Source organism: Physeter macrocephalus, chromosome 15 (assembly GCF_002837175.3).
Source record: "Physeter macrocephalus isolate SW-GA chromosome 15, ASM283717v5, whole genome shotgun sequence".
Classification (NCBI taxonomy): Eukaryota; Metazoa; Chordata; class Mammalia; order Artiodactyla; family Physeteridae; genus Physeter; species Physeter macrocephalus.
In genome coordinates this window covers 68,302,809-68,328,403 of record NC_041228.1, presented here as the reverse complement: position 1 = coordinate 68,328,403, position 25,595 = coordinate 68,302,809, and the positions used below count along the sequence as shown (strand labels likewise).

At 35.4% G+C, this 25,595-nt stretch overlaps 1 protein-coding gene across 1 annotated transcript in view; it reads left to right on the top strand.

Annotated features, from left to right (window-relative positions):
- CSPP1 (centrosome and spindle pole associated protein 1) overlaps window positions 1–25,595 on the top strand; it is a 127,141-nt gene that overhangs the window by 60,347 nt on the left and 41,199 nt on the right. The window contains 2 exon segments of the mRNA XM_028500245.2: window positions 12,469–12,598; window positions 15,242–15,389. Of these exon segments, the coding sequence (XP_028356046.1) occupies window positions 12,469–12,598; window positions 15,242–15,389 (278 nt within the window).

Below are 25,595 nucleotides of genomic sequence, written 5' to 3'. Positions count from 1 at the left end.
CTGTTCAGTTTCTGCCAAAAGGCAGTTGAGATTTTGATGGAGATTATATAGAATTTGTAGATCGGTTTAATATTACCATCTTAATTTTTTTTCAATTTTTTGTAATGGTAACATACACATAACATAAAATTTATCATTTTTAAGCATTTTTAGTGTATAGTTCAGTGATGTTAAGTACGTTGATATTGTTGTGTAACCATCACCACCATCAATTTCCAGAACTCTTTTCATCTTGCAAAACTGAAACTCTATACCTATTCACTATTCCCTCTCCCCTATACCCCTGGCACCCATATTCTACTCTCTGTTTCTATGATTTTGACTACTTTAGGTACCTCATAAAAGTGAAATCATACAATATTTATCTTTTGTGTGTGGCTTTTTTAACTTACCCTAATGTTCTTGAGGTTCATCCATGTTGTGACCTAAGTCAAAATTTCCTTCCTTCCTTTTTTTTTTTTCCCCCACACAGCTTGCAGGATCTTACTTCCCAGAATTTCCTTTATAAGGCTGAATAATATTTGATTGTATGTATATACCATATTTTGCTTATCCATTCATCCACCAATGAATACTTGGGATGCTTCCACATTTTAGGTATTGTGAATGGGCAACTGTGAATATGGGTATACAACTTACCTCTTTAAGACTCTGCTTTCAGTTCTTTTAGGTATATACTCAGAAGTGGAATTGCTGGATCATATGGTAATTCTATTTTTAATTTTTTTAAGAAACACTATACTGTTTTCCACAGCAGCTGTACCATTTTATATTCCCACCAACTGTGCACAACGGTTCCAGCTTCTCCACATTCTCACCAACACTTATTAGTTTCTGTTTTTTTGCTAGTAGCCATCCTAAGGCGGGTTAGGTGGATCTCATTGTGGTCTTGATTAGCATTTCTCTATGATTACTGATGTTGAGCATCTTTTCATCTGCTTTTTGGCCATTTGTCTATCTTTGGAGAATGTCTTTTCAAATCCTTCTCTCATTTTTGAATTGGTTACTTTATTTTTTTGTTGTTATGTTTTAAGAGTTCTCTATATACTCTGGATATTAATCCCTTATCAGATATATGATTTGCAAATATTTTCTCCCATTCTGTGTATTATCTTTTAACGTCATTGACACTATCTAGCAGTACTATAGATGCACACATGTTTTTAATTTTCATGAAGTCCAGTTTTCTATTTTTTCTTTTGTTGCCTTGCCTGTGTTTAGTGTCATATCTAAGAAATCATTGCCAAATCCAACGTTGTTAGGCTTTTGCCCTGTGTTTTCTTCTAAGAGTTTTATAGTTATCAGGTTTTACATTGAGGATTGTGATTTTGAGTTACCTTTTGTGTACAGTGTTAAATAAGGGTCCAACTTCATTCTTTGCATGTGGATATCATTTCACCAGCACCATTTGTTGAAAAGACTGTCCTTTCCCCATTGTATTGTCTTGGCACCCTTGTCAAAAATCATTTGATTTTATATGGGTGAATTTACTTCTGGGTTTTCTGTTCTGTGCAGTTGGTCTATGTGTCTGTCTATATGCCAGTGCCATGCTGTTTTGATTACTGTAGCTCTGTAGTAAGTTTTGAAATCAAGAAGTGGGAGTCCTCTAGCTTGTTCTTTTTCAAAATTGTTTTAGCTATTTGAGGCCTCTTGAGATTCCATATAAATTTGGGGAAGGGTTTTTCTATTTCTGCAAAAAAGGTCACTGGGATTTTAATAGGGCTTGCATTGAATCTCTAGATCACTTTGGGTAGTTTTGACATTTTAACAGTATTAAGTTTTCCAATCCATGAACAGGGGATGTGTTTCCATTTGCTTATGTCTTTAATTTCTTTCAGCAATGTTTTGTGATTTTCACTGTACAAGTCATTCACCACTTTGGTTAAGTTAAATCCTGTGTAGTCTTGGTTTTTTTGATGCTATTATAAATAGAACTGTTTTTGTAATTTCCTTTTCAGATTGTTTATTGTTTGTGTATAGACATTCAACTGTTTTTTGTGTGTTGACTTTGTATTCTGGTACTTTGCTGAATTCATTTTACTAACAGTTGTGTGTGTGTGTGTGTGTGTGTGTGTGTGTGTTTTGGTAGTTTTGGTAGTTTGTGTCTTTCTAGAATTTGCCCATTTCATCAAGATAATCTAATGTGTTGGCATACAGTTCTTCATAGTATTCCCTTACAATCTTTTTCATTTTAATAAGGTCAGTAGTGATGTTTCTTTTATTCTTTTTTTGTTTTTTTTGTTTTTGTTTTTGTTTTTTTTGTTTTTTTTTTTTGTGGTATGCGGGCCTCCCCCTGCCGTGGCCTCTCCCGTCGCGGAGCACAGGCTCCGGACGCGCAGGCCCAGCGGCCACGGCCCACGGGCCCAGCCGCTCCGCGGCACGCGGGATCCTCCCAGACCCGGGCGCGAACCCGGTTCCCCTGCATCGGCAGGCGGACGCGCAACCACTGCGCCACCAGGGAAGCCCCTCTTTTATTCTTTTATTTCAGTAATTCTAGTCTTCTTATTTTCATTCTGGCTAAACATTTATCAATCTTGTTGATCTTGTCAAAGAATCAGCTATTGGTTTAATTGATTTTCTCTGTTGTACTTCTGGTCTCCCTTTCATTTATTTCTCCTCTATTTATTTCCTTCTTTCTGTTTACTTTGGGTTCAGTTTGCTCTTATATTTTCTAGTTTTTGAAGGTGGAAGTTTAGGTTATTAATATAGTGTCTTTTTTAATATATACACATTACAACTATAAATTTTCTTCTTATTACTGTTTTAGCTTCATTCCTTAAATTTTATACATTGTGTTTTCATTTTTATTCATCTCAAAGTATTTTTCAGTTTCTCATTTGATTTGTTCATTGATCCATTGGTTAGTTTGGAGTATGTTGTTTAATTTCCACACAATTGTGAATTTCCCCAATTTCCTTTTGTTACTCATTTTTAATATAATTCCATTGCGGTTAGAGAACATATTTTGTATTATTTCAATCCTTTTAAATTTATTGAGGCTTATTTCATGACCTAACCTGTGGTCTGTGCTGGAGAATGTTTCATATGCACTTGAGAAGAATGTGTGTTATCCTGTTTTGGGGTGGGTAGTTCTATCAATGTGACTTAGATCTAGTTGGTTTATAGTGTTTTTTATTTTCTGTTTCCTTTTTGAGCTTCTGTGCAGTTTTTCTATTATAAGTAGTGTATTGAAGTCTCCAATTATTATTTTTGATTTATTTCTGTCTTCAGTTCTGTCAGTTTTTGTTTCCTGTGTTTTGAGTCTGTAGTTATGTACATATATGGTTATAATTGTTATGTCTTACTGATCAGTTGACCCCTTTATCAGTATAAAAGATCCTTTCTTTGTCTCTAGTAACAATTTTTGACTTAAAATATATTTTGTCTGTTAACAGTACTGCTATTCTTGTTCTTTTTAGTTGCTGTTTCCATGATATATAATTTTCTGTGTTTTAACCTCAGTGTATTCTTTGAATCTAAAGTGTGACTCTATGTAGACAGCTTACACTTGCATCCTACCTCCCACCCCCTTCAATTCTGCTAGCTTTTGCCTGCATTTACATTTAATGTAATTCCTGTTAAGGTAGGATCTCTGTCAGCCTTTTTGCTATATATGTATCTTTTAAAAATATATTTTATGTCTTTTTTGTTTCTCTGGTCCTCCATTAATTCCTTTTCTTTGATGTTAAATATAGCATTCCATTTTAATTCTCTTCTTTTAGTGTAATTTTTGTATTATTTTCTTTGTGGTTTCCTTGCAGATTGAAATTAATATTTTAATTTAAAAGAACTGAGTTCAGATTAACACCAATTTAATTTCAGTAGTATACAAAAAATTTTCTTTAATATAATGCCATTCCTTTCTTCCTTTTTTTTTTTTAATTGGCTCATTCTACTCCATTCCAAGCCTTATCTTTTTTTTTTTCACATCTGTATTGGAGTATAATTGCTTTACAATGGTGTGTTAGTTTCTGCTTTATAACGAAGTGAATCAGCTATACATATATATATATCCCCATATCCCCTCCCTCTTGCATCTCCCTCCCACCCTCCCTACCTTTCCTTCTTCTTGATGCCATTGTTGTCAGACAAAGTGTATCTTAATACACTTAAGCTCTTCAAAACAATTTTATAACCCTTCCTTCCTTTATGTAGTTGTCTTTTATTTTATTTTATTTTTTTTGTGGTATGCGGGCCTCCCTCTGCTGCGGCCTCTCCCGTTGCGGAGCACAGGCTCCGGACGCGCAGGCTCAGCGGCCATGGCCCACGGGCCCAGCCGCTCCGCGGCATGCGGGATCCTCCCAGACCGGGGCGCGAACCCGGTTCCCCTGCATCGGCAGGCGGACGCGCAACCACTGCGCCACCAGGGAAGCCCTATGTAGTTGTCTTTTAAATTTTTTTTTTAAGTATTGAATTTTTAAAAAAAAAATAATTTATTTATTTATGGCTGTGTTGGGTCTTCATTTCTGTGCGAGGGCTTTCTCTGGTTTCGCCAAGTGGGGGCCACTCTTCATCCGTGTGCAGGCCTCTCACTGTTGCGGCCTCTCTTGTTGCGGAGGACAGGCTCCAGACGCGCAGGATCAGTAATTGTGGCTCACGGGCCCAGTTGCTCCGCGGCATGTGGGATCCTCCCAGACCAGGGCTCGAACCTGTGTCCCCTGCATTGTTAGGCAGATTCTCAACCACTGCGCCAACAGGGAAGCCCTGTAGTTGTCTTTTTTTTTTTTGGGGTACGCGGGCCTCTCACTGTTGTGGCCTCTCCCCGTTGCGGAGCACAGGCTATGGATGCGCAGGCTCAGCGGCCATGGCTCATGGGCCCAGCCACTGCGCGGCATGTGGGATCTTCCAGGACTGGGGCACGAACCCGTGTCCCCTGCCTCGGCAGGCAGATTCTCAACCACTGTGCCACCAGGGAAGCCCTGTAGTTGTCTTTTAAATCAGATAGAGAAGAATACGTTACAAATAAAAACATATTTGTAATATCTTTTTTTAAAAATTTATTTTAAAAAATTTATTATTTATTTTTGGCTGCATTGGGTCTTCGTTGCTGTGTGTGGCTTTCTCTAGTTGTGGCGAGTGAGGGCTGCTCTTCATTGCGGCGCACGAGCGTCTCATTGCAGTGGCTTCTCTTGTTGCGGAACATGGGCTCTAAGCACGCGGGCTTCCGTAGTTGTGGCACACAGGCTCAGTAGTTGTGGCTTGTGGGCTCTAGAACACAGGCTCAGTAGTTGTGGCACATGGGCTTAGTTGCTCCACGGCATGTGGGATCTTCCTGGACCAGGGCTCGAACCCATGTCCCCTGCATTGGCAGGCAGATTCTTAATCACTGCACCACCAGGGAAGTCCCATATTTGTATTATCTTTCATCTTTACCTATGTGGTTACTGTTACTGGTGTTCTTTATTTCTTTGTGTTTACTCCAGTTACTGTCGAGTGTTCTTTATTTCAACCTGAAGTGCTCCATTCACTATTTCATATAAGACAGGTCTGTTAGTGATGACTTCTCTGATTTTTATTTAATAATGTTCTAATTTCACTTGTATTTTTGAGGCATAGTTTTCCTGGATATAAAATTCTTGGTTGACTTTTTTTTTTCTATTAGCACTTTGAATATGTCATCTTGTTGCCTGCTGGCCTTCATGGTTTCTGATGAGCTCTTAATCTTATTGAAGATCCCTTGTATGAGATGAGTTTTTTTCTTGCTGCTTTTGAGATTCTTTCTTTGTCTTTGGATACGTTCACTATGATGTGTATAGATGTGGATCTCTGAGTCTTTTTGCTTTGAGTTTGATGAGCCCCTTATGCATAATTTCTAAGAAGTACGAGCCCTGGATCACCAGGGAAAAAGGAGAAAAAGGAAGGGTCGGAGGAGCCTTCAGCTGCTAGGGAATCATTGCTCCTACTTTACCCAACACTTAGAACATCTTACCTTTGAAACAATTCCCATTCCATGCCTCCATAAACAGGGCAAGGTTTTAGGGATTTTATTAGTCGTAGACCATCAATACCATCAATAAAATCTATGACTGAGTGAAAACAAGAGAAAAGTGTGTATAAGTTTACATATTTTTTCCATTTCTTTATTTTTAGTTTTGAATGCTGGTTATCTTTGGTCTTGTTTTATGTGCTTTCTTCGTATACTCTTTCAGAAATATATTTCTTGAAATGTGGAAGCAATATCACTCTTTAAGCAAAAATGATTGGAAAATTAATGAAAGACAGAATTATAGGAGGATGATACAAATTTGTTTAATGGAGGAGGGTAAAAATTACAGAGATTATTAATGAAGCTGCCAGTGTCTGAGTAACAAAAAGGGAAATTCCCAAAGCAGTTGGTAAAATAGAAAGTGAAGATTAGGGACTTTCAATACTTTTCCATGTAAAATGTGAAGTTCATATTCAGAAATGACAAAATATACAAGGACATAAACCATAAGTGGGAATAGGCTTGCAAAAAAAGAATGACAGAGATCTCAGATTAGGAATTGTTAGGCAAAATATAAAATAGTCATATTGATCATGTTTATATCAGGGCATAAGAAACTATGAAGAATGACCAACAAATTTGAAATAGAATTAACTAGATATTTTAGTAAAAATTTTAAATAATTGAGAATAATAACTCAATGGATGGGCCTTAATAGCAGATTTGACATACCCAAAGTGAGAATTAATAAGTTGGAACATTGGTTTTCAAATGTCGTCCCCAGAGTAGCAGCATTATGGGAACATGTTGGAAATGCAAACTCTCAGGCCCCATCCTACCTATGAATCAGAAACTCTATGCTGGGGCCCAACAACTTGTGTTCAATAAGCTTTCCTGGTGATTCTGATGTACACTAAAGTTTGAGAACCTCTGAACTAGTAGATCTGAAGAGATTCAGCCAGAACGGGGAGAAAAAGGCATGGAAAATATGAAAAAGGGGGTAAAAATTATGGCACTGTAAAGGTTTAAGCATAACTAATTGGAATTCTAGAAAAAGAGAGAGAATGAGATGGAAGAAGTATTTGAAGAGATGATATCTTAAAATTTTCTACAATTGATAAAAGGTCCTAATCTATAGATTCTAGAAGCCTAATACCTCTCAAACAGGAGAAATAAAAGAATTCCATACCAAGACAATCATAGTAAAACTTTAGAACATAAATGAAATACAGAGGAACTTAAAATCAGCCAGAAAGAAAAGACATTACTTTCAAGTGAACTCTAGGAAGGAATTCAGAAGATAACGATAGATACCGTCAATTTGTTGAGATGATTTTATACTCAGCAAAGTTATTTTTCATGAATGAGATTGAAATAAAAATATTTAAAGAGAAACAGCTGAATTTGCCACTAGAAGACCCTTAGTAAGTACAATTCTAAATGCAGAAGGAAGGTCACATAGGGGAGGTCTGAGTTACATGAAAGAGTAGAAAGAAAAAAATGTGGTACATATGTAGATGGAATTAAATAAATATTATATATGGTAAAATTATAATGGGTTTAAAAGTAAGTAAAATTAAGAGTAATTAATAGGAATAGCATGTAATTTGGATGGGGTTAGATGGAGTTATTGTGTTTAAAAATCTTTGTATCATTTGTGAGCATGGTAAAGATTTTGATTAGCTTTAGTCTTTGATAAGTTATGTATGGGTGTTATAGTTCTAGGATAACCACTAAAAACATATGGATAAAAGGTGCAACTTACTAATGTGCTAGAGAAAAAAAAAAAACCCAAAAGGAGGTAAATAAAAGAGAGAACAGGGGCTTCCCTGGTGGCGCAGCGGTTGCGCGTCCGCCTGCCGATGCAGGGGAACCGGGTTCGCGCCCCGGTCTGGGAGGATCCCACATGCCGCGGAGCGGCGCGGCCCGTGAGCCATGGCCGCTGAGCCTGCGCGTCCGGAGCCTGTCCTCCGCAACGGGAGAGGCCACAGCAGAGGGAGGACCGCATACCACAAAAAAAAAAAAAAAAAAAAAAAAAGAGAGAACAAAAAGAAACATTGAAAGGTTTAAGGAGCCTATTTAATCTGATTGTAAGTCCAAATTAAATGGCAAAATTAAATTTGATGTTAGTAAATGGTATAGTATCTAGGTCAGAGAGAAAGCTTGTCATACTAGTTGCAGAAGCAAAATCCAGGTACATGTTACTTATAAGATATACTTGAGCAAGTGGTATAGAAAAGTTAAAAGTAAAAGGGTACAGATATACTAGGAGAATATGAATTATACTAAAATTTGTTTAGCTATAGTAACATTAGATGAAATGGATTTTTCAGTCATAAAGGTTTGTTTGAGACAAAGAGGATCCATTTATAAAGAATAGAGGTTCATTTTAGCAGGATAATGTAACAAAATTTTTTTTTTTTTTTTTTTTTTTTTTTTTTTTGTTACACGGGCCTCTCACTGCTGGGGCTTTTTCCGTTGCGGAGCACAGGCTCCGGACGCGCAGGCTCAGCGGCCATGGCTCACGGCCCAGCCGCTTCGCGGCATGTGGGATCTTCCCGGACCAGGGCACGAACCCACGTCCCCTGCATCGGCAGGCGGACTCTCAACCACTGCGCCACCAGGGAAGCCCAACAAAAATTTTTATGCACCTGAAAACATCATCTCAAAATTCATAAAGCAGAAATTTAAAGAACTGCAGGTAAAAGTTGACAAATATAGAATCCTAATGTGAGACTTTATTACTTCTTTTTATAAGTGTTAGATAAAGCAGAAAATAATAAAGTTAGAGAATAATTTACTTAACATAATTAACAAGGTTATTTTAGTGGAAATGTATAGAAATTCACCTCAAACTTGAGAATATCTATTTTTACTAATCTCACAAGAATATTTATGAAACTTACCACATCCTAGTCCTTAAAGGAAGTCTCAGTAAATTTTGGTAGACTCATATCCTATGGACCATTTAAAGTAGAAATCAATTTTTAAAATAACAAACCCTCGATATATTGGAAATTAGAAAACAGGGAACAAATTATAAAATATGTAAAAAGGATGAAAATTAAAATAATTATCAGGCATATAAAAAGTGAGAAAAAGAATAGCAAAGTAAACCAAAGAAGCAAGGAAAGAAGTGATGAAGAAGAGAAATAAATGAAATAGAAATATATAATACTGAGGATCAACAGAGTCTAAAGTTCTTTGAAAAGACTATTAAAATAGATAATTCTCTACTGATGTTGGTCAAGGAAAAAAAAAACAAAAGTGAAAGGTATAAATAAAAATATTAGGAATGAAAAATATTGTCACTTTAGTTGTAGTTAACCTTAAAAAGACAATAAAAATATATTATGAACAAGTTTATGACTGAATTTGGAAATTTAAGTGAAGAAAAATTCCTATTAAAATTTAACTTAATAAAACTTATAAGAAGTAATAAAAAACACGGATAATATCAAAACTGTTTTAAAATTTGGGAGTCACAAGTTTCAACTCATCCCACAAAATAAACTCTGCATCTAGATGGACTGGTTAATTATACTAGACATTCAAGAAAAAAAATTAATCTTACCCACACTAATACAGAGTATCAAATTCACACTGCTACTGAGACTATGATACTCAAACCTGACAAGGCCAATATGAGAATAGGAAGTTATAGGCTAGTTTCACTCACAGATAGAAGAATCCTAAAATTGAACCTCATAATGTAGAAAAGGATATTTCATCCCAAATTGCAATTATTCTGGAAAGTAGGATGAATAAACTTAGTATTTCATATCAACTAAGAGTGTAGGCTTTGCAGAGTGCCTTGGTTTGAATCCAGGTTTTACTAATCAGCTTAAGGCAAGTTTCTTAAGTTTTATTTCTTGTTTGTTAATTGGGATAATAATGGTATCAACTCATAGGGTTATTCTGAGGATTGAATGAATTAAAAATGTAAAGCATCTAGAACCATGTCTGATATATACTAAGTGCTAATTGGTGTTAGATATCAACATTATGGTAAAATCAATTACTGTAATACATCATATTAAGAGAACAAAGAAAAAAGCTATATGGTTATCTCAATAGATACAGAGAAAGCATTAATAAAATTCAATATGTCAGTATATTAGAGGGAGACCTGCTTACACTGAGAAAGTATAAACATGAAAAACCTACATCATATATTTTACTTAATGGTGAAATGTTTAAAATACTCTTTTTGAGATTGATAATAATGACTAGTGTAATTATTGTCATTTTAGGGCTCAATAATTGTAGCAGGGTCAAAAATAAGAAAGAAAGGAAGGAAGATAGGTACAAGGATTAGAAAAGAAGAGAGAAAACTGATATTATTTGCAAAAGAATGTACAGATAAAATATAGAATTAATAGGAGTGTTAGCAGAATTGATGAACACAAAATTAGTATATAAAAAGCAGTTGCAGGAAATGGTAATTTCTTAAAATGTTAAATGTCTACTTACCATACAACACTGCAGTTCCACTGCTAGGCATATACTAGAATGTCGTCTAACACTATATACAAAAATAAACTCACAGTAGATTAAAGACCTAAATGTAAGACCAGAAACCATAAAACTCCTCAAAGAAAACATAGAACACTCTTGGACATAAATTGTAGCAACATTTTTTGGATCCATTTCCTAAAGCAAAGGAAATAAAAGCAAAAAATAAATAAATGGAACTTAATTAAACTTAAAAGCTTTTGCACAGCAAAGGAAACCATCGACAAAAGGAAAAGACAGGCTACCGAATGGGTGAAAATATTTGCAAATGATATGACCGATAAGGAGTTAATATCCAAAATATATAAACAACTCATACAACTCAACATCAAAAAAACAAACAACCCGATTAAAAAATGGGCAGAAGACCTGAATAGACATTTCTCCAAAGAGGACATGCACAGGGCCAACAGGCAAATGAAAAGATGCTTAACATCCCTAAGCATCAGAGAAATGCAAGTTAAAGCCACAATGAGATATCACCTCACTCCTGTCAGAATGGTCATCAAAAAGAACACAACTAGCAAATGTTGGTGAGGATGTGGAGAAAAGGGAACCCTCATACATTGTTGGTAGGAATGTAAATTGGTGCAGCCACTGTGGAAAACAATGTGGAGGTTTCTCAAAAAACTAAAAAGAGAACTACTGTATTACTTGGCAATTCCACTCCTGGGTATATATCTGAAAAAAACAAAAACACTAATTTGAAAAGATACATGCACCCCACTGTTCATAGCAGCATTACTTATAGTTTCCAAGATATGGAAGCAACCTAAATGTCCATCAACAGATGAGTGGATAAAGAAGGTGAGATTTATATACACAATGGAATACTACTCAGCCGTAAAAAAAGAACAGAATTCTGCCATTTGCAGCAACATGGATGAACTTGGAGGGCATTATGCAGGTGAGATTTATATACACAATGGAATACTACTCAGCCGTAAAAAAAGAACAGAATTCTGCCATTTGCAGCAACATGGATGAACTTGGAGGGCATTATGCTAAGTGAAATAAGTCAGAGAAAGACAAATACTCTATGATATCATTTGTATGTGGAATCTAAAAAATACAACAAACTAGTGAATATAACAAAAAAGAAGACTCACAGATATAGAGAGCAAACCAGTGGTTACCAATGGGGAGGGAGAAACTTTTGGGTGTAAGATAAGCTCAAGGATATATTGTACAACATGGGAAATATAGCCAATATTTTGTAATAACTGTAAATGGAAAGTAACCTTTAAAATTGTATAAAAAATAAATTAAAAAAAATCCCCCAAACAATAAAGCACACATTTTATTTCAACCATCAAAAAAAAAAAAGGTGATGATGTTGTTTTCGGAGATAGGAGCCTTTTGTAGTCTCTTTTATTAGTATAGTTTTATTTTAAAAATAATATTTGAGTTTATCTTTTATAATGAAGATATTTAAATATATTTTCTTCAAAGTGGCTATATTCCTGTATTTTAACATGTATTGTAAACAAATAGTACTTTATTCCTGGAGGTTTATATTACTGTAATATGTTAAAAAAATTTTTTATTCCTTGTAAGTTTTAAAAAATTTTAAATTTATGTGGGATAGTCAGACTCTTTACTGTATTTATATTGTTTTATTCTTGAAATGGCTAGGAAGTTATTTTCAATACTTTATTTTGGAGCAAATTTATTAAGTAAGTCATTAGTTATGATATTACTAGAGGGACTTCCACTGCATTCAGAAAAGTGCGTAAGTAATTCATATATTGCTTGATGAATTATCACAAACTGTTTTTACTTGTTTGTGAAAGTTTTACTTGCATGTAACTGCCACCTAGGTCAAGAAATAGATTCAGTAAATTTGAAAGTTCCATTAATTGTGAAAGCAGAGATAGGGGTCATTTACTTAAGGATTTCTCTTTGAACTATAGAGAAATTCTTTCCCTATTTTAAATGTACTTAAATGCCATGCTATTTCAAAGGCGTGTTGCATTTTCTTCTTGTTTTGTTATAAATGAATCTGGATTATTGTGTATTTGATGTAGGAATACGGTTGGACAGAATGAACTGAAAATTACAAGTGATCGAGCAATGAATTCAGGATTGTTTTTTGAAGGTAAACCAAAGCCTTCAAAACAGTCACTTCAATCTTACCAAGAAGCTTTGCAGCAGCAGGTATTCATTCATTTTTTTATTCATTCGTTTGTTCGTTCATCTAATGTTAAACATCTTATGTGTTAGTACAGTGGTCTGTTAAAACTCAGAGTGTGGCAGAGGAGAACAAATTCCATTCATTTATAATTCAGTGTGATAAGGTTTGATGTAGGTAGACTGGAATGCATGGGATAGGGAGAATAATTGCCTGGGCTGTTAGGAGGGCTTCACATAGTTGATGATATTTGAGTTGCATGTTATACAGTGAATAAATGTGAAATACCTGGTGTATTCAGGGAATGGAATTGATGTAGGAGAAAGGGCTGGAGTGTTAGATTGTGCTGGATTGTGAAGGATAGGTAATAAGGGGTTTTCAGTTTCATCTTGTTATCATTAGCCAAAGGGAGGACATTTTAAACCAAAGAGTGAAAGAAATAGTTGATATGAGTAGATGTGGCTTTTAGGAAGATATCTGGTTGTGATATGGACGGTTGGGAAAGAGATTTGGCAGAGAAACCTTTTAGTAAACTACTGAGGTAGTCCAGCCAGGAGGTAACAAGGCCCTGAACCAGGTGGGGAAGATGGAGAGGGCATCCAAGAGACAATTCTGGGGTTCCATTGATAGGGCTTAGATTTAGGGAGTGAGGAAAGAACAGAGGGCTTGAAGATGATTCTGAGGGTTGTAATCTGAGAGAATAATGAGGCTGTGAACTGAGGGTAGGGAAAAAAGAGGTAGAATGCTTAGGGAGGAGGATAATGTTCTGTTGTGGTTTGTAATGTTTGGAGAGAGTTTACTTAAGAGTAACTGTATCAGGGACATCCCTGGTGGCGCAGTGGTTAAGAATCCACCTGCCAATGCAGGGCACACAGGTTCGAGCCCTGGTCCAGGAAGATCCCACATGCCGCGGAGCAACTAAGCCCATGCGTCGCAACTACTGAGCTTGTACTCTAGAGCCCGCGAGCCACAACTACTGAGCCCACGTGCCACAACTCCTGAAGCCTGTGTGCCTAGAGCCCGTGCTCTGCAACAAGAGAAGCCACCGCAATGAGAAGCCTGCGCACTGCAATGAAGAGTAGCCCCCGCTCACTGCAACTAGAGAAAGCCTGTGTGCAGTAATGAAGACCCAATGCAGCCAAAAATAAATAAATAAATAATAATAATAATAATAAATTACTAGCTTAAAAAAAAAAAAGAGTAACTGTATTAGATGTATGGGTTTTTTGAGGGGAATACTCATATCTCCTCCAGAGAGGACCCTGGAACTCTAGGTATATATTCACCTGAGGTACTTTTCTACAAAGTTTCACTTGGATTTCTTCTAAAGCTTAGTTTTTTTGTTCAGTTTTTTACATTGGGCAACCTCCTTGGAAGGTGGATTATTTTAAATTACAGAATTACCAACATTATTTTTTTGTGTGTTATGATTCTACAAACAAAAGACTGTATTTATCTGTTTTCAAATGAGCATATTAAAAACACCACCGACAAAACCAGATTTCCTAACTCTAGAATTTTATTCTATGTATGTGATAACTTCCTTGGCCTTTCTGGAGTAGTTGCTTAAATTTTCTGTGCATATGGTTATGATTTTAAAAGTAACTTTCCAAAATGTAGATCTTTATTCATTGCCTATTTATGTTTTTATAGACCAACCCTGTGCTTATACTTGATGATAAGACTGTATTTGTTTTTTATGATTTCATAAAGTATACTTAAATAGCCCAACACTCTCCAGAGAGCTTTGAACCTTCAACAGCTTTGAATTTTGGGAATGGAGTTTGCCCAGGGTAGAGTAGGTCTGGTGAGGTATAGGAAATAGTTGGCCCAGATCTCATGAGGTGTGAGGAGTAGTTTGTTGCTGGCCAGATCCCATGAAAGGGTAGATGAAAAAAGGAAGTAGTGAGATTCTGTTGGTCCCCATGAAACTGGTGAGGTTAGGGAGGGAATGAAGCTGGGGGGTGGGAAGATGGAGTTGGTTTAGTCCAAAGTGGCACGAGTGGCTGGAAAGGACTCAAGTGACATGATGTGAGGGAGTAGCAGCTATATATTCCAGTTATCAAAGTGTTTTAAAATTGTTTTTATTTTATTTTATTTTATTTTTTAATAAATTTATTTTATTTTTCGCTGCATTAGGTCTTTGTTGCTGCATGTGGGCTTTCTCTAGTTGCGGCGAGCGGGGGCGACTCTTAGTTGTGGTGCCCAGGCTTCTCATTGCGGTGGCTTCTCTTGCTGCGGAGCATGGGCTCTAGGCGCGCAGGCTTCAGTAGTTGTGGCATATGGGCTCAGTAGTTGTGGCTCGCGGGCTCTAGAGCACAGGCTCAGTAGTTGTAGTGCACTGGCTTAGTTGCTCCGGGCTCTAGAGCACAGGCTCAGTAGTTGTAGTGCACCGGCTTAGTTGCTCCGCGGCATGTGGGATCTTTCTGGACCAGGGCTCGAACCCATGTGCCCTGCATTGGCAGGTGGATTCTTAACCACTGCGCCATCAGGGAAGCCCCTTAAATTGTTTTTAAATATATTTGTGATGTTAAATTTTATAGTGAAGTATACTGAAAAAAAATCCAGTTTTTTCTCTAATAAGAAAAATAAAATCTGATATTAAAACTAACTTTTTGTATCAGAATACTTTTCAGCACTTATTATGAACGTTTCTTAATGTTGTTAAGATTCGAGAAAGAGAAGAGAGAAGAAAGAAAGAACGAGAAGAAAAAGAAGAATATGAAGCTAAATTAGAAGCTGAAATGAGAAGTTATAACCCCTGGGGGAAAGGTGGAGGTGGTGCTCCTCTGAGAGATGCAAAAGGAAATCTGATAAGTATGTTATTTCCATTGATTTGTTGTTTTTAAGAGAAACTAAGTTTAACTTTTTAAAAGAATGGGGAGTAGAAAAAAGTGGGAATCATAGTCTGTAAGGCAAGGTTTCTTTTTGTACAACTTAATGCAAAAGAGGTATTTTGATAGTAAGCATAATAACAGGTTAAAAAGCCTTTCTTCTTCAGATTACTATTCATTTATTTTTATTACAAATTTTTCACCCTCCAATGATAATAACTCAGTTGCAGAGAAGAGTTCATGTTAGTTGGCAAGTTTTTACCCAAACTAGTAGTTAGAATTTTTTAAAGTTTTCTAGTAAAAGTAATAAAACGCTTATTGCAATTTTTTTTTAAACTAGTAAGACGTCTTTAAAATAAGTGATCTGGTATAGTGGGGGGATGTTATATTTAATTCATATATGCCATGTACTTGCACAATGCAGGGACTCCTTTGACAAAGATCTGGCCTCAGAAAGTTTTGGCAGGTTGCAGAATTATATTGATTTATCTTTCAATTATGTACTCTTAAAAATGTTCCATCTAGAAATCACACAACAAGCACTTTGTAAAGACGCTTTATATAACTTGTTATATATATTGGAATGGTCTCTGATTAGCTTTTAGCTTAGAATAAAAGCAGAGAAAGATAATGGGTTTTAAAAAAATTGTTTAATTGGAAATGAGAAATGAATAATTAGAAACCCATTAAAATGGTAAAAATGTAAATTTCACATTCTTTGGGTTTATGCTTTGTTGTAGGGATAGCTGAGTGATGCAATCAGAGGATTTTGAGGGGTACTGAGTTATTAGAGTTCTTAAGTATCATGCCTTTGATTCTTTGTTAAAGATGGCTTTTTAAAAAAGATATATTTGAGGCCCACTTAAATTAATGAGATAATTCTTTTCTTTTCCAAAGGATTTATTCCTTTCCTTTCTTCACCTCATAAATTCTTTCCTCACAGTTTTGAAGACTAGAACTCTTACTCTCTCTTTATAGACGAGATGATTTTAGGTGATGCATAGATAAGCATAGAAGTTAAATGTTTATTTGAATATATATTAGAAAAAACACTGGTTTTCCATTAATGGATAGTACTATAACATTTCCTTTGAAAGTAAAGGCATTTAACGAAAAGTGCTCTAACAAAGAACTCCCATTTCTCAGAGGCTTAAGGCTTAAGGCAGTGTAAGTTTACTTCTCAGTTAAGTCACATTCTGATGCTGTTTGGGTGGTTCTTTTCCAAGAGGTGACTTGGGAATGTGGGCCCCTTCCATTGTGTCATTCCACCATTTTGGAGTCCTTTATTTCTAGCTGCACAGATGTGGTCCAGAGGGTGGGAGAACAAGTTGAGAATTTTGTTGGGGCCTGGCCTGAAAGTGGAGGAATATCACTTTTGTCTTTGTTCCATTGTTCAGACCTAGTTATAAGGTTCTAAAGTAACTGCTTGGGAGGCTGGGAAGTTTTGGTTTCTTTATATCCAGGAGGAGGACATGAGATTGATAAGCATCTACCCAGTCTTTGCTATTAAATTTAATTGTAAATTGATAGAAACATAACAGTTACCATGAAGGAAGTGCTTATTTATGTAACAGAAACTTTGGGAAACACTGGAATAATTTCCTAGAAGTTTCCAGCTTGCTCTAAGATTATTTCCAGTTCAGACAGTACAAATACAGTGTTTTGTGTGTGTTTAATTGGTGGAAGTGAGTAGGATAAGTGTTTGTTATTGAATTATAAAATACTGTTTTAGAATTGCTTGACCTAATAGGAATGGAGCAAACTTCTCTGAGATTTTTACTGTTAGTGGTAATGTTTAGTTTGCTTATTTAATGCTACAGTCATGCTGTGAAATAAAAAAGGTGTGCTGTTTTATCAAATGCAGTGGAACTCTTTTTTTAATGGTATTTTTAAAGCAAGTAAACTCATCACTTAAAGAATATCAGTTTGTTTTGTATGTGGCTGTTATATTTTAGAGAGAGAGGGAACATAATTTTTCTATTTAAAATATGTAGTAAAGTTCAGTGTTTTGCTTTATTTCATGAGATGGCCAAGACCATATAACAGGGGTTATGTTGGGTAACTTTAATTCAGCTGCTGGCTTTTCTAATTACTCCTGTTTCATCTTTGATCTTTTATTACAAACAAATTAAAGAAATTGAATGTGCACCATTATCTTTGCTCTCTAAGAAAGATCTCTATAAGGTAAACTAGTTATTAATAAAATATCAATCTGTTACTCATACAATTTTAACATAGCATCAACCCTTTTAGAGTAAATACCTCTCGTTTTGATTACTTGTACTACACTTAAAATCTGTTTCCTTTCTCAGTTCTTTTATTTTTTTATTTGTTTATTTTTTATTTTTTTTTCCTTTCTCAGTTCTTTATTCATTAAAATTCTTTATTCAAGTTCCCATAAAAAAACTTAGTATATTCTAATGTCTTTCAATGGGTGAATGGATAAACAACTGTGGTACATTCACATGATGAGATGCTACTCAGCAGTAAAAAAGAATGAACTATTGATGCACAAAACAATTTGGAAGACTCTCAAGGGAAGTCTTAAGGGAAAGAAGCCCTTCTGTAAAGGTTACATACACATATATTCTCAAAATGACAAAACTGTAGCAATGGAGAACAAATCACTGGTTACCAAAGATGATAGCTGAGGAGAGGGAGTAACTATGATGGAGTTTTTGGGGGTGATGGAACTCTTCTGTATCCTCATTATGGTGATGTTACTTGACTCTATTGTATATTAAAAATTTTAAAAACCTGTACACCAAGGGAAAAAAAAGTTAAAAAAAAAAAACTTAAAAATACTTAACCAATTTGAAAGATAGCAGAAATATCTCATAGTTCTAATTGATTAATAGCAAGATTGCTTCACATATATTTGTATTTCTTTTATGTATTATGTTTGCCCCAGTTAGATTTATGTTTGTTTTTATGCTGTTTATTGAGACACAATTTGCATACAATAAAATTCACACTTTTAAAGTGTTTTTTTCATTGAGTTTTGACAACTGATTCTGGTAACCACTGCCATAATCAAGATATTGAACGTTTCTAACTTATCCAGCCCGATACCCTTGTCAGTCTCTGATCTGCACTCTGGCACAATAGTATTGCCTTTTATGTCTTTTTTTTTTTTTAACTTAGTATGATGTTTTTGAGATTTATCCATGTTGTTATATACATCAGTAGTGTATTTCTTTTTATTACTGAATAGTATTCTGTTGTGGGGAAGCACCACAGTTGTTTATCCATTTACCAGTTGATGGACTTTTGGATTGTTTATAGTTTGAGGCTATTATGAATAAAGCTGTTATAAACATTCACTTACAGGTCTTTGTGTGAACATAAGTTTTCATTTCTTTTGGGTAAATGCCTAGGAATGGAATTGCTGGGACATATAATAAGTGTATGTTTACCTGTGTAAGAAACTCCCAGACCTTTTCCCAAAGTGGTTGTGCCATTTTGCATTCCCACCAGCAGAGCATGAGATTCCCTGTTGCTGTGAACCCTCATCAGTGCTTGAGATTGTCTTAGAAATTTGTCATTCTATTGTGTGTAGTGACATCTCGTAACTTTTTGTTTTGAAATAATTTGACTTAGAGAAGAGTTGCAAAGATAGTACAGAGGGTACCTTTTACCTAGGTTCCCTTAATGTTAACACCTTACGTAATCTTGGCACAGTGATCAAAACTGAAAATTAAAATGGTTACAATACTATTAATTAAATGATAGACTTTATTTGGATTTCACCAGTTTTTCCCCTAATATCCTTATTCTGTTCCAGGCTCTAGTCCAGGATCCCATGTTGCATTTAGTTGTCATGTGTCTTTAGTTTCCTCCAGTCTGACAGTTCCTCTTTCTGTGTCTTTTTTGTTTTTATATATATAATAGCTTTATTGAGATCTAATTCCCATAACACACAATTTACCCATTTAAAATATACAATTCAGTAGTTTTTAGTATATTCATAGGGTTGTGCTAAAATCACACAGTCAACTTTAAAACATTTTCTCCTTTGAATTGGCTTTGGTACTTTTGTTGAAAATCAGTTGACCATAAAATTATTTCTAGACTCTCAGTTCTGTCCCATTGATGTAGATGTCTGTCCATTTGCCCTATTACTCTCTTCATTACTGTAGCTTTGTAGTAAGCTTTGAAATGGAGAGGTGTGAGTCTTTGAACTTTGTTCTTCTTTTTCAAGATTGTTTTGGCAACTTGACTTCCTTGGCATTTTCATATAAATTTTACTCAGTTTGTCAACCTTAACAAAAAAGCAGGGTGGGATTTTTCATTGACTTTATAAGTCAGTTTTGGGAAAGTCAGCATCTTAATTTAACAATATAAGTCTTTTGATCCATAAATGTGGAATATTTATCCACTAATTAGTCTTAGTTAACTTCTCTAAGCAATATTTTGTAGTTGTATTTTGTAAACCTATTTTGTTAATTGTATACTTAAGTATTTAATGTGTTTTGTTACTGTTTTAAAAGATACATTTAAAAATTTCAATATCTATTTTCTCATTGCTAGTTTATTGAAATATAGTTGATTTTTGTGTATTTTCCTTGCTTAACTCACTCATTTGTTTCAGTAGTTTTTTTTTTTTTTATGTAGACAGTCATGTTATCTGTAGACAGAGTTTTATTTCTTCCTTTCCAATCTGAATGCCTTTTACTTATTTTACTTGTCTTTTCCCTGGTTAGGAACTCAAGTACAATGTTTAGAAATCATGACACCAAATCGTGAAGTTTGGTGGTTTGAATCATTGGGGGAATTTATCCATTTCTTCTGAGTTTTTGAATTTTTTGGCATAAAGTTGTTCATATATTTTATTATTATTCTTTTAAGGTCTGTAGGATCTATAGTGATGGCTCCTGCTTCTCTTTTATTCCTGATATTTGTAATTTTTATATTCTTTCCTTTTTCTTAACCAGTTTGCCTAGAGATTATCTATTTGATTGATCTTTTCATAGAACCAGCTTTTGTTTTCATTGGTTTTTCTCTGTTGTTCTTCTCTTCCTATTCCATTGATTTTTGCTCTTTACTATTTTCTTTCTTTTGTTTGCTTTGTGCTTTTAATTTTCTCTTTTTCTGATTTCTTAGTGTGGAAGCTTAGATTATGGTTTGAGACCTTATTTCTTTTCTAATATATGCATTTTAAAATGCTACAAATTTCCCTCTGAGTACTGCTTTAACTGTATATCACAGATTTGCTATATTTTCATTTTCATTCAATTCAGTTTTCTAATTCTCCTTTTGATTTTTCTTTGACCCATTGATTATTTAGAAGTGAGTTTTAAAAATTTCCAAATATTTGGATTTGCAAACGAAGCAACTGCAAAGGATTAAACTCCAAAATATACAAGCAGCTCATGCAGCTCAATATCTAAATAAATGCGGGAGAGGGTGTGGAGAAAAGGGAACCCTCTTGCACTGTTGGTGGGAATGTAAATTGATACAGCCACTATGGAGAACAGTATGGAGGTTCCTTAAAAAACTAAAAATAGAACTACCATACAACCCAGCAATCCCACTCCTGGGCATGTACCCTGAGAAAACCATAATTCAAAACCAGTTATGTACCACATGTTCATTGCAGCACTATTTACAATAGCCAGGACATGGAAGCAACCTAAGTGTCCATCGACAGATGAATGGATAAAGAAGATGTGGCACATATACACAATGGAATATTACTCAGCCATAAAAAGAAATGAAGTTTCTTGAGTTATTTGTAGTGAGGTGGATGGACCTAGAGTCTGTCATACAGAGTGAAGTAAGTCAGAAAGAGAAAAACAAATACCATATGCTAACGCTTATATATGGAATCTTAAAAAAAAAAATCGTTCTGATGAACCTAGGGGCAGGACAGGAATAAAGATCTAGACGTAGAGAGTGGACTTGAGGACACGGGGAGTGGGAAGGGTAAGCTGGGATGATGTGAGAGAATAACGTTGACATATATACACTACCAAATGTAAAATGGGTGGCTGGTGGGAAGCAGCTGCATGGCCCAGGGAGATCAGCTTGGTGCTTTGCAGCCACCTAGTGGGGTGGGATAAGGAGGGTGGGAGGGAGATGCAAGAGGGAGGGGATATGGGGATATATGTATGCATGTAGCTGATTCACTTTGTTATACAGCAGAAACTAACAAAACATTGTAGAGCAACTATACTCCAATAAAGATGTTAAAAAAAAATTCCAAATATTTGGGCATATTTCCAGATAGCTTTCTGTTGTTCACTTCTAGCATATATTCTGTTTTGTTCAGAGAATATACTTTTTTGTTATTTCAGTGTTTTTAAATTTATGAAATTTATTTTATGGACTACCAATTATATTTTTATTTACCTGATAGACTGTGATCTCTATAAGTAAGTGTATATATTAAAAATTAGGTTAATTTGGAAATATGTACTATATTAGTAGTGCCAGGATTGGAAATTTTCTTTAGCCCTCTGAATTGATTCATTATAAAAGAGTTTGTATGTCAGCAGTAGATTGCTGAATAATCCCGGGCCTATGGTACTATTTAACATATCAGCCATTTTCTTTAAAATGTTTTGTATTTTCCACCAAAGTACATAGAGTAACTTGTAAAGTTAATTTTAATTTCAAAGTATTCATTTAGGTTTATAAAAAAGCAAAGATTATAAAATAAGGAATGAAAAGAATTAATTATTATTTATGTATTGTTTACCTGTAGGTATCAGCCCTGGTCTGATAAATTGTTCAGAGAGTAGAATTATATTCCCACTCATGAATCTGTAACATTTTCTTTTGTTATTCCTTTCTTTGTAGAATTATTCTTGTAATGCTAGCAATATTATATTAAATGCTATGATGATATACATTTGAAATAAATGCCCATTTTCAGTGTAACCTTTTCAGTTGGCAAATTACACTTTTGACCAAAGTGCTTTTTAAAATTTTCGTCTTTTAGCTGACTTCATACCTTTTATTTTACTGCCTCACAAAAAGATAGACAAGGAGTGACCAATTGATTGACAAATCATCTTTTCCAATAAAAAGCAATATGGATTTGTTTTGATTGCTGAATCTGATAGTCTTGTCGTAAATAATAATTATGTACTCTGATGAAATTAATTTTCCTTTTATATAAATACATTGACTGTTATTCTAATAGTTGAGAAAACTGTGTAATCACCACAGTAAATTAAAACATGTTATTGATTTTGAAGTTTATTATTGTGTTTACTTGTAGGATATATATCTCTTACTTTATAGTTTGTGTAGGTGAATATCAAAGTGATATTTTATCCCCTAATCTTTCACTAGTTTGGCAGCAGAGCTCTGGGTATGGGTATCGTCTGGAAGGAGTGAGCTTAATATATTGCACTCTTGTAATATAAAAAAGAATACTATATGTATAATTATTCATAGTGACTTCTTATTTACATAGGCTGGTTTTATGCTCTTCTAGTGAATTGGATGACAGTGAGATATTGATTTCCCATTGGAGTTATTTTGTTTCATTTTTATGACATTTTTGAGACCATGTTTCATTTTTATGACATTTTTGAGACCACAGCTATTCATTAGTTCATGACCTTAACTTTCCCATCATCTTTCTAGTTTCATTTGCTTCCCATATTCAGATAGATCCCAGGATTTGGCTATAATTTCAGGAGTACCTAACTAATTCTAGCCTTACCACTCCTTGGCACTTGGAAGTTTTCTTGGAATCAGCTTTTCTCTGTGTTTTCAGCCAGTCCCTTGTCTCTTGCATTTTCAATTTTTTTTTACTAATTCCTTCCCTTCCAGCTCTGAACATACTTTGGTTAACTTATATTCTTAAACACAAATAAACAAACAAAAACTCTGCTCTTGACCTTGCTGTACTTCCCTTACATAAAACACACTCCAAAAGTAGTCTGTACTTGTTGCTGCCACTTCTTACCATCATCTTATTGCTTCATATTCTATAAAATGACTTCTAGTTCCTACTACTCTACTGATGCTACATTTTCAAAAATAACTGATGTCCTAATTTCTAATTTAATGGTTTTTACTCAGTGTTCATCCTCTTAGAATTGGGTTGACAATTCTTGCCTTTGAGTCCCATGCATTCTCTGCAGTGCTATCCTCTCTTCACCTGACATTTATTGTATGTGTATTAGGAACTGGGTTATTCTTCTGGGTCTGTAAACGTGAACTTTGTTCTAGGGCTGTCTTCTGATATCATGTGTTCCTCGAGTTAGATATATTCCTTCCATCCATTTTCTCCCACCTTGTCTCTTCTCCTCCTCTGTTTCTTTTTAGGCCTTCTCAAGTCTCTTTCTTTGCCCCTGACCACTTTTTCCTTATTTTTTAATAGATCTTTATTGGAGTATAATTGCTTCACAATACTGTGTTGGTTTCTGTTGTACACCAAAGTGAATCAGCCGTATGCATACATATGTCCCTGTATCCCCTCCCTCTTGAGCCTCCCTTCCATCCTCCCTATCCCACCCCTCTAGGTCATCGCAAAGCACCAAACTGATCTCCCTGTGCTATGCTGCTGCTTCCCACTAGCTAACTGTTTTACCTTTGGTAGTGTGTATATGTGGATGCTACTTTCACTTCGACCCAGCTTCCCCCTCCCACACCGTGTCCTCAAGTCCGTTCTCTATGTCTACGTCTTTATTCCTGCCCTGCAACTAGGTTCATCAGTACCATTTTTTTTTTTAGATCCCATATATATGCGTTAGAATATGGTATTTGTTTTTCTCTTCCTGACTTAACTTCACTCTGTATGATAGACTCTAGATCCATCCACCTCACTACAAATAACTCAAACCACTATGGAAAACAGTATGGCTGTTCCTTAAAAAACTAAAAGTAGAACTACCATATGACCCAGCAGTCCCACTACTGGGCATATACCCTGAGAAAAGCGTAATTCAAAAGGAGACATGTACCACAGTGTTCATTACAGCTATTTACAATAGCCAGGACATGGAACCAACCTAAATGTCCATCTACAGATGAATGGATAAAGAAGATGTGGCACATATATACAATGGAATATTACTCAGCCCCTGACCACTTCTAAGACTCTGCTTCACTTCCAACCTGTCTTCTGAATCTCTGTACCTGATGTTTGGTGGATTATGTATACTTAGCATGCAAAACCAACCTTCATTTTTAAAATCCAGCTCATCTTTGTCTTTTTCTGTAAAAGCATCATCATTCTGATGGTTCAGAGTAAAAAATTCAAGAGTCCTTTTGACTTCCCATAGCCAGTCAGTTAATAAGCCTAAAGTGTAGGTTCTGCCCTTTCAGTGTTCCTTGAATTCTCTTAATTTTCATTCATACTACCACCATAATAGAGATTTATTATATCTTGCCTGGGCTGTTGCTATTTCTTCATTGCTTCTTCGTTCTCCTCCTTTGTTTTTCACATCCAAGCTGTACGTATCAAAAGTATAACCAACTGTATTATTCCATACTCAGAATTCATTAAGGACTCTGGAGAGTCTTACTGAGTTCACATTCTTACATAGCCATTTACTGGCTTTGAACAAATTAGTTTAGTTTAATTTTCTCATCTGATAATACTGGGGTGAAAATAATAGTACAATATCATATAAGTTATTGTATAGATTATAAAAATGGTGAATCATAAATGTTAACTGCCGTTATTACTATTTCTACTTCTGTGACTACCAAAACTGTCTCCATTCTACTGTCTACAGATTAAAATAGTGAGCCATCAGCTTGTTTTTTAGAATATTCCAGAATTGGCATCTGATCTGCATCTTCCTGTCTAATCTCTCATTTTCTGTTGTGTGTGTTTTGAGCTCTAGTCAAAGTAGCTGGGCTACTTAAATGTTGCCAGAACAGTCTTCATGTTTCACATGCTTGGAGCTGTTTCTTTTTTAAAAAAATACATTTATTTATTCATTTATTTATTTTTGGCTGCGTTGGGTCTTTGTTGCTGTGCGCGGGCTTCCTCTAGTTGTGGTGAGTGGGGGCTACTCTTCATTGCGGTGCACCTGCTTCTCATTGCGGTGGCTTCTCTTGTTGCGGAGCACGGGCTCTAGGGTGTGCAGGCTTCAGTAGTTGTGGCTTACGGGCTCTAGAGTGCAGGCTCAGTAGTTGTGGCCCACGGGCTTAGTTGCCCCGCGGCATGTGGGATCTTCCCGGACCATGGCTCGAACCTGTGTCCCCTGCATTAGCAGAAGGA